Source organism: Electrophorus electricus, chromosome 23 (assembly GCF_041902795.1).
Source record: "Electrophorus electricus isolate QZ-2024a chromosome 23, ASM4190279v1, whole genome shotgun sequence".
NCBI lineage: Eukaryota > Metazoa > Chordata > Actinopteri > Gymnotiformes > Gymnotidae > Electrophorus > Electrophorus electricus.
The window spans coordinates 15,340,001-15,362,500 of NC_137519.1; the positions used below are offsets into that span (position 1 = coordinate 15,340,001).

Genomic DNA, 22,500 nt, shown 5'->3' on the forward strand with positions numbered 1-22,500 from the left:
CCAGCCACGAGAATTCAGCCCTACACTGAGTCAACATGGTGAGAGATAAAACAGGAGAGCTGTTGAGCCTCTTCTCTTCTGGAAGTCTCTCTACAAGTGCCCATTGCAGGTAAAGCTCATTCGGCTTGAGCACAGTCAGACTGGTTTGTTTCTTTGTCTTTCACTTATCACAGCTCTACTGCAGTGGATGAGTGTACCACTCCCTCAGTGGGAGGAGCTCTGACGAAGCCCCTCCCTCCAGGCCCCTGAGGGAGAAGACGTGCCGCTCAGAATGCATGCAAACCTGGGTTGCCATGGCAAAAAAAAAAAAAAAAAGACAAAACATAAATAAGGATGTTCCTGTATGCGACATTTTTGTCTTACCTCATATACGACTACTGCAGTGATACTACAATGGTACTATAACATACAAACTACAGTCTTCGCATGTGTGTGTGTGTGTGTGTGTGTGTGTGTGTGTGTGTGTGTGTGTGTGTGAGAGTGTGTGTTTGTGTGTGTGTGTGTGTCCTTTGCTTAGTGAATGCAGTTTATATATTATCCTTACCATTTGTTTTATCAACTGCCACAATGCTTTAAAAGCTCAGAGATAACACATGCTTGACACAATAGCTCCCTTTAAGAGAAGAAAATAAATACATTTCTGAGAGAAACGCCAGCCATTGCACTCTGACTTCAAAACCTGGTTTAGCACTGCAGCACAATTGTTTCTGAGCGAGAGCGAGGCTGAAGTGGCCCTTAGAGATCTGTGTTTGTCAGTAATTCAAGTGCCAGTGGTGTGCAAACACAACAAACCCTCACTGTTGCTAGGGCTTACCTGTGACTCGGTGTGGTGCTCGTTACGGCTGGACATGAAGGCGTACGCGAGCTGTTCTTTTCTGTGGGAGTGTGACTTCCAAGCCTGAGCATGTGTTAGTATGCGTTCACCACTTGTTTAGTAGATCAAATGTTTCCTTATCGCTAAGCCAAACCCTATTAAAACGTCGACAAACACATGGCATGGGCCCTGGAGACGTTCTTTGGTGCTGCCTTCAACTCAGCGGTCTGACTCACGTTAAGATAAAAGCGGGGCGTTTATTGCATTCTTTGAATATCATTTTATTTTTTTTCCTTGTTCATCTCTCTTGGATGCTGCCTCACAAAGATGTCACTGACTTCTGGAGCGCGGAACTCTTCCCTTCTGCATCATATAGACAGGCTGTAGAAGCCAGCTCTGAGGTGTTAAGAAACACCATGTGGACACAGAAAGTTTGACCAGACAATCAGAACACTGGTCTACATCCTCCTCTGCACAACAAGGTACCACACAGAGATACAATTCACAAAGAACCAGAGTCTGTTGGCTGCTTTAGTCTAGTGGTCTGACCTAATTTAAATCGTCATTCAGATCTGCCCTTCGCCTAAACTGTAAGTAATATTTACAATTAAGATATCTTTAACTGGCCATCACATGTATATCAGATACATATAGCATTGCGTCCTGTTTGCGTGGCACTGCACAGTTTATTGTTGTGCTGTACCTCAGCATTCACAGCGCTGGTCTCCTATGTTTCCACAGCTGTGTTAATTGGTAGAGGTGACTTTGCCTTCATCTTTCAAGCTTCCGTGAATCTGTGCAGGCAGCAGATATTAAGCAACATGCTACCCAGACACATACAGATTTTAAAATTAAAAATAAAAAAACCCCACACAACCATTTTCTAAAACTGTGGAGTCAGTGGGCCATGAAATAACTCCCTTTCCCCTTGTAGACCGAATTGAAAACCTCTTTCTAGCCCTCTGATAAAAAGGATGGAGGATTAGAAGCCTTCCATTGGCGCTGCTTCAAATCAGTACAGATGAGTTTGTCCTTGCAAGATATTGTATGGTGAGCTCCCAGACTCGTCTCCTCTGGGCTTCTGCCCTCTCAGCCCCCGGACGCTTGTGAAAACTTGATTGTGCGAATATTGTCTTTGGCTGAGCATAGCGCCTGCTGGAGAGTCTTGACGGCAGTGAAGATGGGAGAGAAATATGACTTGCAGGAAGAAAAACAGTCCTTGTCCACAGAGGAGAATCGGAGAGTTTGAAGTCCATCAGCTCGGCTGTCGAGGGCAGTCACCTTGCTCATAGCTATTCTAAAATTAACTTTAAATGCTGTTCACAGGTGGATAAAAGCAACAAGGTATTTCACTGAAATTTTATAAATGTCATATAATATGTTTTGCACACCTCATCCAGGGAGCGAAAGGGTTTTTCATTGTGTTTGAAAAAATAAGGGAACCTTGGTGTATCCGGCATTGTGAAGGCCACATACACTTAACTGCAATTTTGCAGGTTGTGAAGGTAACCACAAATAAGTAAAATAAAACCACAAATAACTGAAAGTAAAATCATCAATGGAATTATAAATGTGCAAACAACTCCTTAAAGTAACAGTATTCTTACACAACTCCAACTGACATCTGAAGTGTTACATACACTCATAATCTCTTATTAACTCAAACAGTCAAATGCAGCTGTTTAAAAAACAAAATAACTTGTCTTAATGCTTAGAACTTTTACATGGCACAACAGTCCTCAAACAAATCCTCTAAGCCTGAAGGTATCGACTACTGCAACCAGGCTGGCCTGGAAGAGGGACCTGGAACTGTCTGCAGAACTCACATTCTTATATTGAAATTGAGGACAGTTGATTCAGCACTTCATCATCTGGACAGACATCGAATTTCATTCATCTGCCCCAAAAAGCAGCAGGGAGACATTCTATCACCAGGACTTCTCGGGAAGTGGAATAACGGAAGTCAAAGTAAATCCCATCCAGGAGAAATGGCCTTTCCCTTTCTTTTTATTGGACAGTCATGACTTATGACTCATACGCTATACAGCCAGCCGCAGTAATGCAAACAGACTCTCTAGTGACCAAATCCTCTCATTTCTTGTATGCATGAGCTGCAGTGATATATTTTTTGTTGGCTTTCACCAGGTTTCGTGTTCTCTGTTTATTATGCCCTGGCTTTTAGTATCATTGTACCTCTATAGCATTTATTTAAGTGCCGTCTCCCATCTATATTAAAACAAAGGAAGCAGAAATAGTAGAACTAAACTAGAGAACATAGTGAGCAAATTGCTTGAACTCCTTTCCAGGGACTGCGTACTAAATATGTCATTTTCAAGGCTAAAATGCAATGAAGCACTAGCATATTAGTAGGGACTCTAACCTGGCGAAGTTGCATTATAAATATTACATATTAGAGCACATTTATTTTAACTTGTTACGGTATTACTCTCTGAGCTTTACTCCAACAGAACAGCTTCTGCTTAAGCGTGATGGGTCTGGCCTTAATACAGAGTGGGAGAGAAAAGGAGAAACTAAATGGAAAACCCCCCAAAAGCGTTTCACACCATGACAACTACGTCTTTCATGCTAAGCCTTGCAGCTCATGCAGACACTGTGAATAAAGGGCTGTTTTGGGCTCCTTCATAGCTGACCCGCTTGATTGCACGACATTGGTCAGATCCCGACGCACAGCAAGCCCGTCATCACAGAACCGTCATTTCTCCAAAAATTGCAGGCGGGTAAATTCAGCGGGAATAATGGGTAGAGCTGAGTGCTGTCAATGCCAGCACACTCACCACCGCCACACGTCCACTAGACTCTCTGAATTACTCAGAGACATGCTGGATTGTGGCCAATTTACGTGAAAGGCAGCCGAGTCCCTGATACAAGGACACAAGGCGTTCGCGGCCAATGCTAAGCGCCATGGGCACGGGAAGAATATCAGGAGATGGGCCTCCTTCTTCAACTGTCATTCACGGGGCTTTTCTGTCCACCTTTCCTGCTAGTATGATGTACAGCAGGAGCGATAATTGAAAAGGACAGTTATTCTGTGGTGTTTATCACGACACATGAGAGCTACAAGTTTTAAAGAGAGTGACGATAATTTACAATAAATCATCCATCCAAGATTCCTTGTACTGCCCAACCCTCATAACCCCAGCTAATTCACACCTGGGAGAACAATCACATTTGTGTGTGTGTGTGTGTGTGTGTGATGAGATATGAGCAGCTCCCAACAAAAGCACTGCAGCACCTTTTGTTTACAAGAATGGGCCTTTTTTTACAGAAGAAAAATGAATTAAAAGAGAAAATGAGCAGATGAGGCTTGTGGTGAAATGGTTGTCAGCATCGTGAAAACTGTTCCCAGGAGCCTCAAGCAGAAACAGCACAAGAGACTGTCGCTGTCTGCACCACAATTAACGCTCTCTGATGCCAGAGAACAGAAGCCTGCACTTACTGCTGCATTGTGGACTGGCAGAGACTGGCAGCTTGGGGTGAGAGAGAGTGGCAGCTTGGGGTAGGAGAGAGTGGCAGTTTGGGGTGGGAGAGAGTGGCAGCTTGGGGTGGGAAAGAGTGGCAGTTTGGGGTGGGAGAGAGTGGCAGTTTGGAGTGAGAGAGAGTGGCAGTTTGGGGTATTTTTAGTGGCAGCTTGGGGTGGGAGAGAGTGGCAGCTTGGGGTGGGAAAGAGTGGCAGTTTGGGGTGGGAGAGAGTGGCAGTTTGGGGTGGGAGGCAGTGGCAGTTTGGGGTGGGAGGGGTTGGCAGCTTGGGGTGGGAGGCAGTGGCAGTTTGGGGTGGGAGAGAGTGGCAGTTTGGAGTGAGAGAGAGTGGCAGTTTGGAGTGAGAGAGAGTGGCAGTTTGGGGTATTTTTAGTGGCAGCTCAGATCTAGAGGTTTGGCAGTATGCGTTTTTGGTAGGTGGGAAAAGTCACATGAGGAACATGAAACAACAAGAAAAAAACAACAAAATGAACTCCTTTCTAACATGCATACTTAAGTCTGGACTTAACATGCATACTTAAGTCTGGACTTAACATGCATACTTAAGTCCAGACTTTGACAAGCTTTGACTGAGAAACGCAGGAACAAAACAATTACGGGAGGCCCTCCGAGCTCTGCTGAAGGCTTTGACATGTGTCGCCATTTTGAAGTGGTTTGTCACTGATTCATTTTAATGAGTTTGTCCATGGACAGCTCAGGCTGAGGTATTTGGAGACAAACTGTTACGGTTGAGCTGTTTTTAATTGTTCCCCAGACAATGACAATTAAACAAACATAAAAGTAAATAAAACGTGCGTTATAAAAAAGGGCCATTAAGGTCTAGAAAAGGCTAAAAGGGCAAGCATATTGTGCTTCATTGAGTTTAAGGTTGAAGACCAAGAGGTGAGAAGGCTTTCTGAGCTGGCTTTGTCCAACACTGTAGAACTTCTACATTCCCCACCAATGTTAGACCTCACTTTGTTTAGCTGGAACTTGATAATTTGGCAAAGACATTGATCATCATTCCTATTATGGAAAGACAAGCAGTCTAATGAACTGGAAATAGGTGTGTTGGTCAAGTGGCTCAGAACAAGAAACAAACAAACAAATAAACCAACAACCACACAAACAAATACACAAACAGATAGAGGTAGGTTCATGACACGGCCGAGACTGAAGTCCCGGCTGTGCTGGTCTTTTTTCCTAAATGCTCTGGATGTGATGAAGGAGCATTGGCTTCGTCGTTTGTCTGTTCTGCAGCAAGTATGAATCTCTCAGGGGAGAAAGTGACACATTAAAGTGATAGTGATCATCACTGAGTATGTGAGCCAACTCCCAGAGAGAGCGACAAGCCAGAGCAGAGTGTGTGTGTGTGTGTTGGGGGAAGCAGGTATGTATGGGTGTGCAGGGGTGGGAATGTGCTTGAGTATGCGGGTGTAGGCATGTGTGGGTGTGTTTTGGTGGGTGTGAGTCTCTGTGTAGGTGTGCATATGTGTACATTTTTATTTGATGCTGCATGTGTTTCTGGAAGCATTTGTCCCACACGTGTGCATGTGTGTATGTATGTCTCAGTGTCTCTGTGTCTGTGTGTAGTGGGTTGTGAAGGTAACACCATCCCTGACTTCCTGTGAGTGTGATGGGGGCCATCAAAGCTGACACACAGCTATCAGTGCAAACACCAAGTACAGTCAGACTGTGATGAAAGGCATTAGAGGGAGAGGAAACAGTAAGGGGTGGGTGGGGGGTAACTAGGCCTCCGATTCCTCTACAGCAAACAATCCACCTTGACACCAAATAGCAGCAGAGCTGCATTGAGCAATGCAGAGCTCTCACCAGAGAAGAGTTAACCAGACAGGAAAGGGTTAACCAGACAGGGAAGGGTTAACCTGCTTCCTCCTAAACCTGAAGACCAAACACACCGTACGTGCTCGGCCAGTTAATGGATCCGTCAGACAAAAGCAGGCAGTACTGCACACACTCACACTCACACACACACACACACACACACACACACACACACACACACACACACACACACACGCACATATACATACACACGCACACACACACACACACGCACACACACACACGCACATATACATACACACGCACACACACACATTTGCACATGTGCACATAACTCCATCATAAAAAAACATAATCACACCTGTGAGAGCACACACACTCACACACACACTCACACACACAGACAGACACACACACACACACACTCACACACACACACAGACACACTCACACACACTCACACACACACTCAAACACACACACACACACACACACACAGACACACACACACACACAGACACACACACACACACACAGACAGACACACACACACACACACACACACACACACACACTCCTCCAATTAGCCTTTGACTAAGCTATATGTAGTCACCGGCGATCTGCATCACATCAAAGTGCTTGTCAGTTCTGTCAGCACCGTGTCTTCAGCCGAGCTGATCAGACCTGTGCTATAGTGGGACCCCGTCCTGAAGTCCCATCCACAGTTCAATCTCTTATCAGCTTCTTTCATTTCCCTTGCAGACTGGCACGATCAACCCCTGTTCTCAGATCAGCCTCTGCTATCAGATCAGCCACTGCTCCCAGGTTAGTCACTGCTTCCAGATCAACTTCTCCTCTCAGATCGGCCCCTGTTCTCAGATCAGACACTGCTCCAGATCGGCCCCTGCTCTCAGATCAGACACTGCTCCAGATCGGCCCCTACTCTCAGATCAGACACTACTCCAGATCGGCCCCTGCTCTCAGATCAGACACTACTCCAGATCGGCCCCTGCTCTCAGATCAGACACTACTCCAGATCGGCCCCTGCTCTCAGGTCTGTCACTGTTCCCAGATCAGCTTTCCCTTTCCAGTTCCCACACACCAAAGTTTCTTTTCTTCTCAAGTCTGAATGTAGCCCCCCCGCTACCATGAGTCTCCCGTGGAGGCACACACTCTCTGTGTGAACACGCTCTTGTGAACGGTGTGGAGACACAAGCCTGCTCTTGAAGCGCACCGCGCACGCCTGCCTCACCGGAACAAAGCCAGGCGCGCTCGGGGTGTCCGCTCCCAGACGACCCCTGCACGCCAGCGCCGTGGGGTAGGGAGCCCGCTAACCTTCTCCAGCACGGCTGAGTGTTTACTCCTTGCTCCACTGCTCATCAGAATAAGGTCTTATAAAAGCAGTCGTAAAGAGCAAATGAAAACATTTCGCCCGCAGGATGTGACGGAAGGCTGGAGCAGCTCGCTGGCAGGGACCAGACACAATGCCACCCCTCCTTAATAAGAGAGAAACAGGGGCAGAGGGTGAGGAGAGGCAGGGCCATGGGGTAACATGCTAGCAAGGTGAAGGAAAGAGGAAGACCACTGAACGCAGAGCTGTTATTCACTAAAGAAAGAAACAAGAACTTCCACACAACATTAAAGATCTTCAGTGCTTCTCATCGATATTTAATAAACGTAGGCAGAGCTGGGAGGCCCGCGGTCTGTGAGAACATGCCTGGCATCCTGTCAGACTGGCATAAGCAGCCAAAAAGCGCAGCGGGAATTAGAGCACTCCAGCTCTGACACAGATCTCTCCTCTCCTCCTCTGTTCTGCCCTTTTATACACTCCTAGTGTCTGGGTCTCCATCATATCACAATTAATATTTAACACAATTAACTTTAATGAGGTTGAAGTACATTTTATTTTCACACATGGCGTCCTTCGGCTACGCTCACGTTTCACGCAGCGGAGATTTAACGTAGTCCACCGTTCAAAAGCGGATCCGTCTGTGCCGGGGCGAGGTGAGCTCTGGCTGGGCACCGTCTTTCCTGACGGTGAGTCGTGGGACTGTATTTCCTGAGCGATAATGCCGGGCTCGGACTCAGGCCAGTGGGCTGCGATGCTCCGACAGGCAACAAGATGATTGGTTAGGACAGTCCCTTACGTTAAAGGATCGGATCACTGCTTTTCAGCACAGGTTTCTTCATGTAATATCATGCATAACACCACCTCACTGTACGTTTAATACTGAGAAACTCACCATGCCGACAGTTTAACACACTCCAAGCCAATCGTTTAAGCCTAAAATCCCAGCAAATCTTCAAGGTTGTTCTTGGCAACGGTTAGATATGATGGACAACAACATTTTTAATTAGATCTGGGTTGGAAAAACACAAAAGAATCTCCCTTCACCACAACAGGTTCCATTGAAAGCCGCACTCACAAAACCAGTGGTTAAGAGCATAGACAACAACAACAACAACAACAACAACAACAACAACAACAGCAGCAGTGCTGGTCAGACGTGACGCCAGCCAACTCCTCTCTCCGACACCTCGCTCCTTAACGACAGACGAGTGATGTCCGCTTGCTGTGTCCAGCACTGCTGATCCCGTCACATGGGACAGTGTGGCCATGGCTATTAGCAGTATTCCATCTCATCTCAGCTGCACAGACACACACTTCAGCTCTCTCGCTCCTCTCTTTCATCACTTGATGTTTTCTCCTCGCTTCTATTGTTTCCCTCCCAGGACTCTGGTAGGGTCCACTTCTCAAAGCAGACAGAAAGACCCTTTGTTTTCCCTTCGCCCGTCCCCGCGGTTTGTCTTTTTGTGTGTTTTGTGGTTCTGTTTTGCTCCTGACCAATCATCTTTCAGAAGCCATCTTATGCAGGGCCCAGCAAAAGCCTGCATCACGTGACCGTGGGCTTGCCACACTGCCTCCTGGGAAAGAGAGGCCGTAGTATTCGACTCAGGAAATCATCGCTGTTTCCTCAACCATTTAAGAAGACATAATAGCCACAGTGATGTTCTCCCAGCAGCAGGGAAGATCTGTAGATGAAACAGCGCTTGAACTGTAAACAGAGCTTAATTCAGACACCAGTGTTGCACCTGAATAACAGGTGCCTTAGAAAGAGGAAAAAGTGGAGTTCTCGGCCTGGCATCCGGTGCGTGTCAACCGGTTCTTTCCATCGGACTCGGCCGACAGAAAACATGGCCTAGCCTGCACTCAGGGCTAGTTACCATCCCTTGCTGTCTTCCCTCGATGTTGATTTCTTGTCAAGTTGCTGAGCGAGGCACATGCCCATTGATCTGTGCCACTGGGAGTCCACATGTTGTGAGAAGGGCGGAGCTTGGGTGGAGCCGGAGAAGGGGGCGGTGCGGTTTTTAAAGTGGTTCCCACCCATGGCATAAGATCCCATAATCTCACTGCAGTCAAGAAAATGTGGGTTCTAAAATGACTGTGAAGCACAGCGACCGGAGGGAGAAAGCTACTGCAAGCATATAAGTGCACTGTTTTCTGATAACACTGATAACTGTAATTCTTACAAAAAGACACGGAAGAAGAAGAAAATACTGGCTAAACAACCACTAATACAACTGAGGAAACAAAACGCAGGGCTGCATTAGAAAACAGCAGAGAGGGGTGGAGAGAGACCTGCTCTCATGACAACCGTGAAATAGTTCAGCGACACAATATGACTGGGAGCTATTATGATGTGATTATGAGAGTATAGATAAAGTAGCTATTATGAGCATATATAAAACCATCTAGATGTAACAGACAATTCGAATGAAAATATATTTCAACTTTGTTTACCATATTCTGAATGGACTAAGATGAATTTAAAAGGTCTTTTTTCCTCAGATGTCAGTGAAGATGTAGAAGACGTTTTCGTGTGAAGGACCTTAAACCACTACTGCACGCCAACATTCACCTCCTAATTTCACTCCCGATGACCAGTTCCTTTGAAAATACATTTCAAATACAAAGTTAAGAAACCCTACATGTTGGCCTGGGGTTACCTAGCTCACTCAGAGCTCAGCAGAACATGTTTGTTTTCATTTAAATATCTTTTTGCTCATGTGATTAGCAGTTGCTTCGGTTTCCTCTGTCACAGAGCACTTTCACACTTTTGCAGGCAGGGCGAACAGAGGGACAGTGCATGCTGGGAAGGGCTTCCTGGAGACCTCACCTGTCCACGGGCGAAGTGGCAGCCGGGTTGGCGCCCTGACCCTCCAGACTGACCGACACCATGGAACAGTCTCAGTGTGGAAACTGGGCAGCAGATGGGACTCCGCTGTGGGCCAGCTGGACGTGGAGCTAAAAACCCAACGCATCCACCTCCCCCATCTGTTACAGCCATGCTCCACACACCACCTCACACCACAGCCTGCACACGGACTTCTGTGTTAATCAGACAACTGAAAACACATGTGTGGTGGGGACCGTGCATGAGCAATTGATGAGGTGCGTGCATGAGCACGTGGTGAGGAGTGGTCTGCTCCATGAAAAGGAATGCACTTTTTTGTTCTTTTAAATCTCCCACGTTCTTTTTAATGACTGTAAAGCAATTTGTCTAATGGTAGATGTCTTAAAGGCAGCACAAGTGCCAGCGATTTCTGTTGTTGTTGAGAAACATGAGAAATAAATTAAAGCTAATTAAATTAGGTCTGTTGGCTGTTTCCTACTTTGGAGACTTATTCTACATGTGAGTGGATTGTTCAATTACAGACTCTTCTCGCGGTATTTGTTTTGGAAAGTAGCACGGACTAAACTCTTAAAATCTCTCTGTCACATTTCCATAAACCTGTCTGGAGAAAAAGGACCAGCTCCATTGTCAAAATCCCCCCTGACGAGACCTTATTTATTTTTTCCCTGCCAGGGATGTGGTGTGCATAATCAGAAACAGTATTAGCAATACAGACCCCTCACCCCTTATTCCTGCTTCCCATGCCCATAATAACTCTCAAAATGCAAATGAACTCTGGGTAATCTATTAACGTCACTTCAATTTTATTTCAGTGCTCCAATTTAGCAGATCCTGACACATTTGCGTGTGTGGAGTCTCTGTGCACGGGTTCATTTTGCCGGGAGAGCAAGGCTCGCATGGAGAGGAGTGCGCAGGAACCGTGTGCCATCTGTCTCTCCGTTGCTTTATTACCAGCCTCCGTAATGAAGCCACAGTGAAAGAGACTCTCGAGGCCTTGCTCACGCTCCACTTTCAGCTCTCCACTTTCATGCCACAAAAAAACAACAACTTTCCATCCACTTTGTTCTTGCGTGTAGCAATTACTGTCCTCTGCACCTTTTTTTTTTTTTTTCAGGAAAAGAGGCCGGACAACGTGACGATAATTACTCCAGTAGTCATTTTAAGAGGATTCAGCAACCTCACAATCAGTGCCAGAATGCCGAGAGCTTCATAACTCCAGCATATGGTGTGAAGACCTGATGGGCCATTCACTTGCTTGTCTTGGCCTTGGAGTCAAAGACCCCATTAGTGAGAAAACAGATTGCGTAATCCAATGAGATTTGTCTAGTCCATGCAAATGACTGTTAATTCCCATTGTGCCTGGACCTCTGTTAGTAAGTAGGAGACTCAAATTTAATTGAAGCAAAATTGAAATGTGAGATAATCTCATGAATACACATACGGCATCTCGGAAGCAAAACTCTGAGTCTGTAGCCGATCTTTAATCCCATAAACTTGAAGCAGTGAAGAGGATTATGGAGCCTCATATGCTTCCTGTGATTAATAATTTGTGAGACACGCTGGTGGTGTCAGGGATTCTCCGCCCCAGGAGGATCTGCATGGGTTCTGATTGGTCCACGCTGGCTCAGGTGTGGGTGTTAATGAGGGCCTCCTGCTCACTATCGTCTGCACCTGTTCTCTGCTCGTGCTCGACACAGAACGGTGTGGCCTGGAGACCTGGAAAGCTTCACGGGCAATACATACTTTTGGAGACCAGATCTTCGGAGACCGTGCTCCAGAGAACAGCTCTTCGGTGCTGTTTGCGCAGACGAGGGCTGAGCGAAGATTTGACATCTGAGGGAAAAGACTCAGAAATAACATCCCTTTTCTCTCTCGTGCTTTTCCTCTGTCACCGATGCTTCTGAGATCTGAACCTTGATGCTGGCTCTCTTCACGGTCCTCACCACATGATGGTGTCCTTATCCGAAGACCCCACATCTCATGAATCTCATCCATCCTCTCTGCTTCTGACCTGGTGTCCCCTGCTGATTAGGGTCTGTCTCTGCCCCAGTTTAGGGACTCATTAGAACATACACAACTCATGGTCAGGCTCCGGTCTTTGCAATGCTTCGTGTAACGCTCACTAACAATCTCAGTGTCGTGGTCGGAGTTTGCTGTGTTATGACCTCACTGGCTTGTGTCTGTGTTCATGATTGTGGATTTACTCACATTAACTCTGTGTCCCAGTTCTCTTGGCTTCTCTGCCTGGTCTGACCATGATTCGTGGAAAAGCCCCATTACACAGCCCCATTAATGAGTCCCATTAACGAGGCCTGTTAACGAGCCCCGTTAAATAGCTCCTTTGCCCATGTGTCCTGCCTACGCTTCTCACATGTTACACCAAGAGTTGGTGATTTAAGAGGTTTGGGGGTTACTTTATTTGCTGATGCCAGCATCGCAAGAATAAGTTCCTAAAATAGCACCATCTGCCCCAATAAATTCCCCCAAGTCGGGGAGGTTCTCCAATGTAACAGGGCAACTAAGTGCTTTCTTTGTTTTATAAATGGGTTTTGTTTTCATGGAGCAGCCTTGAAAGGGCAATGATGCATCTAATTGTAGTGCGTCTAGCACAGCAGAAAAGCCCAGTCCGGGTTTGGCTATGCACAATGAACATGTGAAAGGTAAGATAATGATCAAAGCTGCCCCTTCACAAACACACACGCACGCACACACACACACACAAACACACACACACACACACACACACACACACACACACACACACACACGCACACGCACATGCACGCACACACACATGCACACACACACGCACACACACACTCTACATACAAACTGCCATGTCAAATACACATGTAGGTGTGTTTGTCATGTTGGAGAAATGGTGCCAACTTCAGCCTGTTATCTCTGTGTCCATCTCATCATTGTGTCTGATTTATTTGTGGGTGGCATCTACCAGATGGCTGGGGCACGTTCACACACACACACACACACACACACACACACACACACACACACACACACACACACACAATCAGTGTAAGCGACAGGGTGAATGCAAACGAACTTTACATATGACCCACTTCAATTCACTTCACTTCCACTGCCAGAGAGCTGGTAACGGTATCTTTTATTTGAAGAACTTAAAACAGTTTGATACATATTCTTAAAGACTTCAAGAACTGACCACATATTCCAAATATGGGAATGGGTTAAATTACCATAATCCAACAGAACTGCAGAATTTGTGTCAGCTTTTTTATTATAATAAGACATTATAATTTATTACTCTGCTGCTCAGTATTCTGCAATCACTCTTTGCTTGAAATAGTTTTTTTTAATAGGTTGTCAAAAAACTAGTTAAATGTTTCTGTGTTCAGAATGAATGAATGCTTGTAGAAAACTTCACACAAACGTTTCAGTGATTTTGACCTAGACTTTAATTTAACTTACAACATTCATGTGTGTTTTTAAATGCAGTTTGTCACATCAGTACTAGACTGCTTTTTGAAAACTATTGCCAGAGTAATGCAATAATACAGCACAATAATATACTGCTACAGCTAGAAAAACTACTCGAGCTATACAATTAAACTACTCCGGCTATAGTAATGCACTACTGCATAGTAATATATATAAAGATGCAGTAACATAGTACTGTCGGTACAACAATATACTATGTATGACAAGAGATCTAAATTCTGAGAGAAACAAGCAGAAAGAGAGACCAGTTTGTTTGTGTGTTTGTTTACTTCTCCAGCCAAAGAGCTTTAGATTCTTTCCATGACTGTCTCCCAGGACATAAATACTTAATAAGACCAAAACAAGTCAAGTCCAAGCCAACGAGAGAGCACTTGGTAATGTTTAATTAATCAGTAATGACAAAAGGAGATAACAGTCACAAAAGAAGCTGCCTTCCGTGTCGTGATGTGGCGATCCCGCGGGGGTTGGAGCTGTCCTCCATAGCCTCCATACTGCTCACCCTCGAGCCTGTTATCCGTCACACTTCACCGTCAAACTCAGATAACTGCACTGAGGGTTTCAACCGAGTGCATCACTCTTGGGGACGCTCTCTCTCTCTCTCTCTCTCTCTCTCTCTCTCTCTCTCTCTCTCTCTCTCTCTCTCTTTCCCTCTCTCCCTCTCTCTCTCTATTTTCTGTCTCTCTGTCTCTTTCTGTCTGTTTCTGTCTGTTTCTGTCTCACTCTGTCTCTCTTTCTGCTGTAAGACCTTTTAAGACATGATGGATTACAGTAACAGCAGAGGTAAACGTGTCCAAACAGCCAAAAGAAAACAAACCGATTCGGGCTCTTTTGACCAATCACGGTTGGCTTTGGCTGGTTTGAGACAGGGAATAGTCATCGCGTGGTTAACCCACCTCTACTGCTGTGAGAGATATTCCGTCTACAGCAGGACAGTCATGTCAACATGTTGAGACGTCGCAAAGCTAAAACACGACCTCAGTAGACTAGCATGGAGATGGAGACACGTCTGCATCAACCAGCTCCATCTGATCAGCTAATACCAACACATGATTCGATACTTTAGACGGCACGAAACAGATGGTAGCAGTCACAGAAATGGCAAAATGATCTGAACCAGTCTAATGCATCTTTTTAATGCAGTGAGCATGTTGAAAAGGGGCAGTACATTATGTGTATATATTCGATTCATATCTTCCTCCTCTTATAGAGATAGATTTTGGAAAAGACACTCTTTTCAGGATCATTCAGGATGAATGAGACAATCGTGTGATAATAAGGCAGCATTTCAGCAGGTCCAGGTCCAGGTCCTTAAGAAATCTTCAACAATGCAGCCATATCTGTGTCTGCCTTTCCCAGAGAGGCTTTCAGGATCCTGTAAATGCTTTGCTCGGTCTCATACTGCCACTGTCCACCCTGTGTGAGCTTGGTTTAAAGAGAGCCACCGTGCAGCACATATTAAGATGCATGATCAGGTTTACTTGGAAGTGGATGAATATATTATGTTGTTCAGAATGTGTATCTCTTTATGGTTATATTTAACAATAACAGAGACCAGACTCCTGATGGCCTTCACTGGAATATTTTACAGAGGCGTCTTTAAATGAAAAATACATATTTAATGGACCTTCCTGCAAAATAAACCTGTCTAAGATGACACCTGTGAACAGGTGTCCACAGACGTGTGGTTTATCCACACAGCTTCTGCTCACCTGTGTCCTCTTGCTGTTCCAACAATGTTCCACAATAGAAAATGAACTGGGATTAGCACAACTCAATGGTCAGTTTAGGGTGAGGGGTACTTGTAGTTTTTTAGATTTTAGCTATTGAACTGAAACTTCTCTTGCTTTTTGAAATTCCAGCGACTTCTTTGTGAGTTGCCTGTTCAGCTAAATTAATTTCTGTCTGCTAAGAACAAACCAGCCGATGGACTGGACACACTCTCCTCAGGGTTATTGTTCCCAACACAAAGCTAAAAGTCTTCTCCATTTCTTCTCCATTTACAACGGTCTTGGTGTGTGTGTGGACTGTAAACTATTTAACATGTTGACATATGAGCTTTTGGAGACCATCCAAAACTCATGTTACTCAGAACACACCCCGAGGCCCATCTCATGAAATTAGAATGGTTTTACGTAGACCAGGTAAAAAGAATGATTATTTGACCAAGTTTACTCACCAACTGGAGACATCTCTGGTACAGAGCCTTGGTAAGGTCCTTCAATAAACTGCGGAGGGTTGTCGTTGATGTCTTGTACTTTGATGATGAACTCTGAGGGTGGTTCCAGGGGTTCGTTGGTGTCCCTGTTGATGACTTGTGCCGTGAGCGTGTACTCTGCCTTCTCTTCCCGATCGAGCCTCTTCATAGCATGGATGTCTCCAGTCTTATCATTGATGGCAAAGATGGTACCTGCTCCTTCTCCAGCCAGAACATACCTGATGTTCTTGTTCCCTACATCCAAATCTGTATGGAGCTGAAAAGGAGAGAAACAGAATAGAACACTAGTGATGTTAACCCTGTTCTGAACCCTAAACATATGAAGGAATAGGGCTTGAAGTCTGCAGACTGGAGCACTGCACAGACTGGAACACTGCAGACTGGACCATTGTAGTATAGACCACTGCACACTGGAGCACTGCAGTCTGGAGCACTGCACACTGGAGCACTGCCATTGACTTCAAAATGCAAATGTTTTACTCTGATTGCTGAATTATTCAGTCTCCCATACAAAAGCAGACACTGGTTAGATTGGGTTTCCAGGCACTGGTTAGCTTAGGCTTCCCAGCTTTAAACCATTAGTGTTTGAGAGTGCATGTGACAGAAATCTCTCCCACCTGAGTTCAACCTGCTTCAACACATTAACAGCTTTCTCCTCCAGCCCCTACACCTCTATACCCTACACCCCTATACCCTTCTCCCCTATACCCTACTCCCCCTACTCTACTCCCCTATACCCTACACCCCTATACCCTGCTCCCCTATACCCAAATCTCCTATACCCTACTCCCCTATACCCTACATCCATATACCCTACACCCCTATACCCTACACCCCTATACCCTTCTCCCCTATACCATACTCCCCCAACCTATTCTCTCCTATACCCTACTCCCCCTACCCTACTCCCCTATACCCTACACCCCTATACCTTACTCCCCTATACCCTGCTCCCCTATACCCTACACCCCTATACCCTGCTCCCCTATACCCTACACCCCTACACCCTTCTCCCCTATACCATACTCCCCCAACCTATTCTCTCCTATACCCTACTCCCCCTACCCTACTCCCCTCTACCCTACACCTCTATACCTTACTCCCCTATACCCTGCTCCCTTATACCCCAATCTCCTATACCCTACTCCCCTATACCTCAATCCCCTATACCCTACTCCCCTATACCTTACTCCCCTATACCCTGCTCCCCTATACCCCAATCTCCTATACCTTACTCCACTATACCCTACTCCTCTATATCCCAATCCCTTATACCCTTCTCCCCATACCCTACTCCCTTATATCCCAATTCCCTATACTCTTCTCGCCCAAAACCCTGCTCCCCTATACTTTACTCCCCCCAACTCCCACTTCCCCATACCCTACTCCCCTAACCCCTACTCTATCCTCTATCTCCTACATTCTCCCCTAACCACTGCTCTATCCCTGACTCTCCATCCTAATGGAAAATGAAATACAAAAAGTGATTATGAGGTTTTTCAATGCCATGCATAAGCAGAAAAGACATTTGACAAGAAAATACGTATGCCAGGGCACCCACGATCACTGGCTGGGCTTTGTTGAAGGCCTTTCTCTCTGACAAGTAAAGTGGGTGTCTTTCTAACCATTACAACAGGCAGGTAAAGAACAAAAATGAAATGTGTGGAAGACACGTGTGAAGACACGATCAGAAATGGGTCAGAGGTAAACTGTCATCATGACATTTCACTGGCTGTCCATGCTGTGCAGAATTTCAAAATCAAATTCAAATTGTTAAGGAAAAAAGCTGGAACTGATAAAAAAAATTTCAAGGTAAGAGACTTCAGGGACTCCACCCCAAATGAGCGAGGAGAGCGTTTTTTTTCCTCTCGTTCCCTACCTCTTCTAAATTAGGTACAAGCTCCCGAAGGATAAGGATAAGATGGGAGGTGCAAGGGGTTGTAGGCGGATATAAAGAGGAACATTTGCAAGTCTGACAATGTACAGCAGTTGTGTGAAACATACCTCACCATTAGCATTTGTGCAGGTAACCCCACCTCACCCCACTCTCTCGCCTCCACCATCCAAACTCATCCTGTTTAGTGAACTTCTGTTCCATCTCGTGGCCTACAAATCCAGCCCAAGCAGTCAGGTGGGACTGCACCAGGAACACGGTAACAAGGTAAGTGTATAAATGTGTTTGTTGAAATCTACACATAAAAAACCCCCAAAAAATCAAAAAAACATCACAATTGTTTTGTGTTTTTCCGCAAACGTGCTGTCTCCGAGGTGCTGTTCTCAGACACTGACAAAGCACATTCAGTTAAATTGTCACATCTTGCACTTTTGTTCTTTTAATTGTGCCATCATTCCACATGAAAGATCTCTGTCATTAACACGGCAACTTCACAACAACCTGCTCCTATGAAAACCCTTAAAAGAGCCCAAATTAATGATCCGCTTTCTTCTGCTGGTGAATTTCACAGAGACCCTTTTTTTTTCAAATATTCTCCCGCCTCTCAAATCCTTTTTTTCCCCTTTACTGTAATCAATCTCATTTCTAAAAAAAAGTCAGATTTTAATTGACAAGAAAAGCATAATAATACACTGATTATTAATCAACATGGAAAACATGAAAGGCCTGATAGCTCTTTTCTTTCTGTGGCAGGTCAGTGCTTTCACAGGGCCCTGTAAACAGAGGCAGGCACTACCAGTGTCAAACTGGTGAATGATTTTTAAATATGAATGAACACTGACTGGAGACCTGTGAGGTTGCCTTGTTGGTCACTGTCCAGGTTGTCAAGGCAACAATGCCATCAGCATATTAAAAACATCTCATATTTACTGCATGTATTCCCAGTATATGATTGCTGGGGGACTTTCGCTGTAACCTTGATCACAAGGTTTTAAATAAGACCACCAATTACGAAACCTTCTACCTCCAGGTATTAGGAAGGAGAATGAGGATGAGTTGCCAGTGAGTGACACATAAATCAACCTGATCCCAAAAGTTTCCCATCAGGGAGTGTGTTCTCTATCCGCAGTTGCGTTTAAAGCACTCACGCAGGTTCATTAGTGCTCGTGTGACTCTGAGAAGCCCTGAATGTGCCGTCGAGCTCACGCGAAGCCGTTTAGCACTGCGTTGTGTCACCGTGCGCACTTGTGTGTCACCGTGCGCGCTTGTGCGAGTGCGGAGCTGAGGGGTTTAACGGCCTTCCCTCTGCACCGCTTTCCAGGAAGACGACAGAGGAGAGAAAACTTTCACTGTCAGCTCAGGGGGAAATATGTCAGTGCACGCCTGCTCCCGACAGGAGCTTTATGGCAGTTCGGGGAGCAATCAGTGGAGTCGTAATGAGACAACTCCAACCCGAACCCACCATCACCTCCGCCCCCATGCCCCACACCCACCTACAGCATTCTGAAGTAGGTTGTTAAGCTCCACGTGGCAAATGAATGATTTTGCTTCTTGCTGGGTTCTTGAAATGGTCCTCGTCACCCAGGGAGACACACTTGCGTGGGACTGAAGCTGCACCTCACGCTCAACTCCAGGTGCGATTAAGCTCCGACCAATTCACTGTCCACATGGGCTGGTAAACCTTTCCACAGTCTGACACATATACTTGCTAATGTGTGTAGACAGATGTTGAACCAATGGAGACATCATGGATCACACTGATAAAAAATAAATCAAATAAAATAAAAATACAAACAGAGCACATAATGCATCTGGATTGTTGGTACTGTAGTCATTGTGATCCTTAAAATCAGCTCTGTAATAATAAAGAGCTTTAACATTTTTGGATGAATGATTGATAAAGATCAAAACTACAACATAGCAAAAAATATTGGCTGTTGAATAAAATATTTTTTGTGCTTATATTTTCTGGACATTATTATTTTAATCAATTACCGGTGTAAAAAATCATAAATAAAAATACATCATTAGTCTTTCAGTTAGCATTGCAAATTTGCATTAAAGGCCTAAACATCTCATAAGAAAATGCGTTTTTCATGCAGAAGTCATTAACACTTCAGGTTCTAGATGTATATGAGGGGTTCTGTCATTTTCTAAGTCTTCATTTTCAGACAATATACGACAGTAGTCACAAATATAAGTGCTTAGTTATGAATGTTTTGAAGATCCTCACCAGTGACGTACACAGCTATTCTCAGCTTCCATTTCCCTTTCAACTTTGTCCAGTGAGGAAACTATTTTATCAAATAAGAGCATACGGCCTCCTCCTAAATGAGTATACCTGCACTCATTATGATCATGATAGCTTTCAGAAGCAAATAAATAAAACAGACTCGACATTGTGTTTGCAGCTACAGTTTGCTCATATATGTATGACAGAATCAACTGGCAAATTTAATGTGGACGTGATTTTCTTCAGTAATTCTCTGAAGAACAGAGCCATAGATGACTGGATAGGCATCGCTGAATTACCAGCAAGATAAAAATAACGTCACTGGCTGAATGACTGAGACAGAAGAAGACACGATAAACAATGGAAAGTGGGCACACACGTCTTTCCTGATGAACACCACACGCTGACATTCTTTTCACCTCCTACACGATTAGACGACCTGCAAATCTAATGCTGACAAGGAACTATATATATCACTATACTTCTCTCTCTCTCTCTCTATATATATATATATATATATATATATATATATATACATACATACATACATACATGCATATAGGTAAATAGGCAAATACGTTCCAGATATTTCGTTAAGAGAATCTGATCAAAGTGAATTAAAAGTTGATTTCACGAGATACAGATGGAACGTATAGCACGTGTCATTGGATAGAGGATCTGGTGATGATCCCATGTGGTTTTGGTCCAGATGGCAAAGCCCGAGTTCCTGATTCATGATTCCGTGGTCCTCTCACTTCCCATTTGCTGTGGAACAGTGAAGCACTGAATGAGGAGTGTTGGCTCTTCCCTGCTAAAACATGCAGGGCCTCTCAGTGACGTCACCAGCGTGAGCAGCACTTCAGCCTGGGCACCTTCGTTTGTGAGTCTCATCTTCTGGGGTGTTAAAATATCTCAAAAATGAAGAAGAAGAAAAAAAGAAAAGAGTTGAGCTTTATACATCTGAAATATTATATTAAACATAAAAAAACCCCCAAAAACCAGAAATATAGTAAAACACTCAAAGCGCTCAAAAAACAACCAAAGTATGATTATCTTATTAGTATGATTAACTGTACTAGCTGAGAACGGTCTGGGCGGGGATCCTAATATTCTAATGAGCATGCTTGATTGACAGCCCACTGTCATAACTGCTCAATGACAGTTGAATATAAATGCACAAGCTGTGAGAAACAGATTAATGCACCATACGTGCACAAACCTACCAACAAGTATTTTGTGAATAAGTCTGAATCTCCAGCCTGGGATTTTCTTTGTTTAGTGCTGAGGGCTGAGTGCACAGTGAATGATAGACTTTTCACGTGTTCTGCTGGGATGACAGAACTAACAGCTGACTAAGTCAATGGTGAAAAACTGCACAGACGTCACTGCAAAATTATTTAGCTTACATAAAGTTTACAAAAGCTTTAAAGTTATGAGTTAAGATTAGGGCTAAATAAATGAGTTATTTGCAGAACCTTGGACTAGTATTCATAGGACATACCGTGGATATGTACACCTTCTGTCCAGAAGAGCAAAATGAACCCATTTAGAAGGAGAACCTGGATTTAGGCTCCCTGGGGCTTCAATGGGGCGAAGTATGTTGTCTTTATGACTGGAGCTATTTGGAGGTCATTAGTCTGTGACTGCATGGAATATGGCTCACCTGTCACTGGTCGTGTTTGTTTGTTGAGTTCTCATGCACGCAACCTCAGCTCTGTCATTAGCTATGCAAATAACCTCTCTATCTCTCTCTGGCAGCTACACGCAGACTAGTGTGTTTGTGCAGAAGGAGTAATTATTGTGCTGTTGTGAGGAGCGTCGGGCGACACTCCGCCTCTAGACTCCGTGGACAGAGGAGGTCTGTCTTAAAAGCAACACATCTCCTGCCTGCTGTCGCTTACAAGGACCTGCTGTTTGTACATGTCACATCACAGCTGAGAGGATGTGTCAACAAGCAGATCTATTGTGTGTGTGCATGTGTGTGTGTGTGTGTGTGTGTGTGTGTGTGTGTGTGTATGTGTGTGTGTGTGTGCACGCTTAGGCTTGTGAGTGACATTTTACAGTAGCATGACTGCTTGATCTATCAACCAAGAAGGATGGAAAATTGTATTTTTCTATATTAGCAGAGGAACACAAGCTTTGCTCATTGGCTTTCTACAGATTTCTATGGATGCCTGACAAGCCCAAGAAAGCACTATCATTTTTTTGAAGCTTTTACTTTCCACTGAGGTTGACGGTTGATTCTCAGCTCTACCCTTCGGTCGTGTGTCAACGCTACAGTGAGAGATCGGTGATGAATCCAGCCAGTGATCTGCACAGCTTCCATTCACTCAGCCGCCCTCCACCCACTTAGAAAGTAAAAATGATAGTGACTTATTTTTTAAA

At 44.8% G+C, this 22,500-nt stretch overlaps 1 protein-coding gene across 4 annotated transcripts in view; it reads right to left on the reverse strand.

The window, feature by feature from the left end:
* Positions 1-22,500, reverse strand: part of cdh8 (cadherin 8) — a 76,774-nt gene that overhangs the window by 26,522 nt on the left and 27,752 nt on the right. For all 4 annotated transcript variants that reach the window (XR_014119560.1, XM_027024386.3, XM_027024385.3 and 1 more), the window contains exon 3: positions 15,950-16,244. Coding sequence is in view for 3 of the 4 variants with exons in the window: in XM_027024386.3 (XP_026880187.2) it covers positions 15,950-16,244 (295 nt within the window). In the remaining variant the exon portion in view is untranslated. The remainder of the gene's footprint in view (positions 1-15,949; positions 16,245-22,500) is intronic.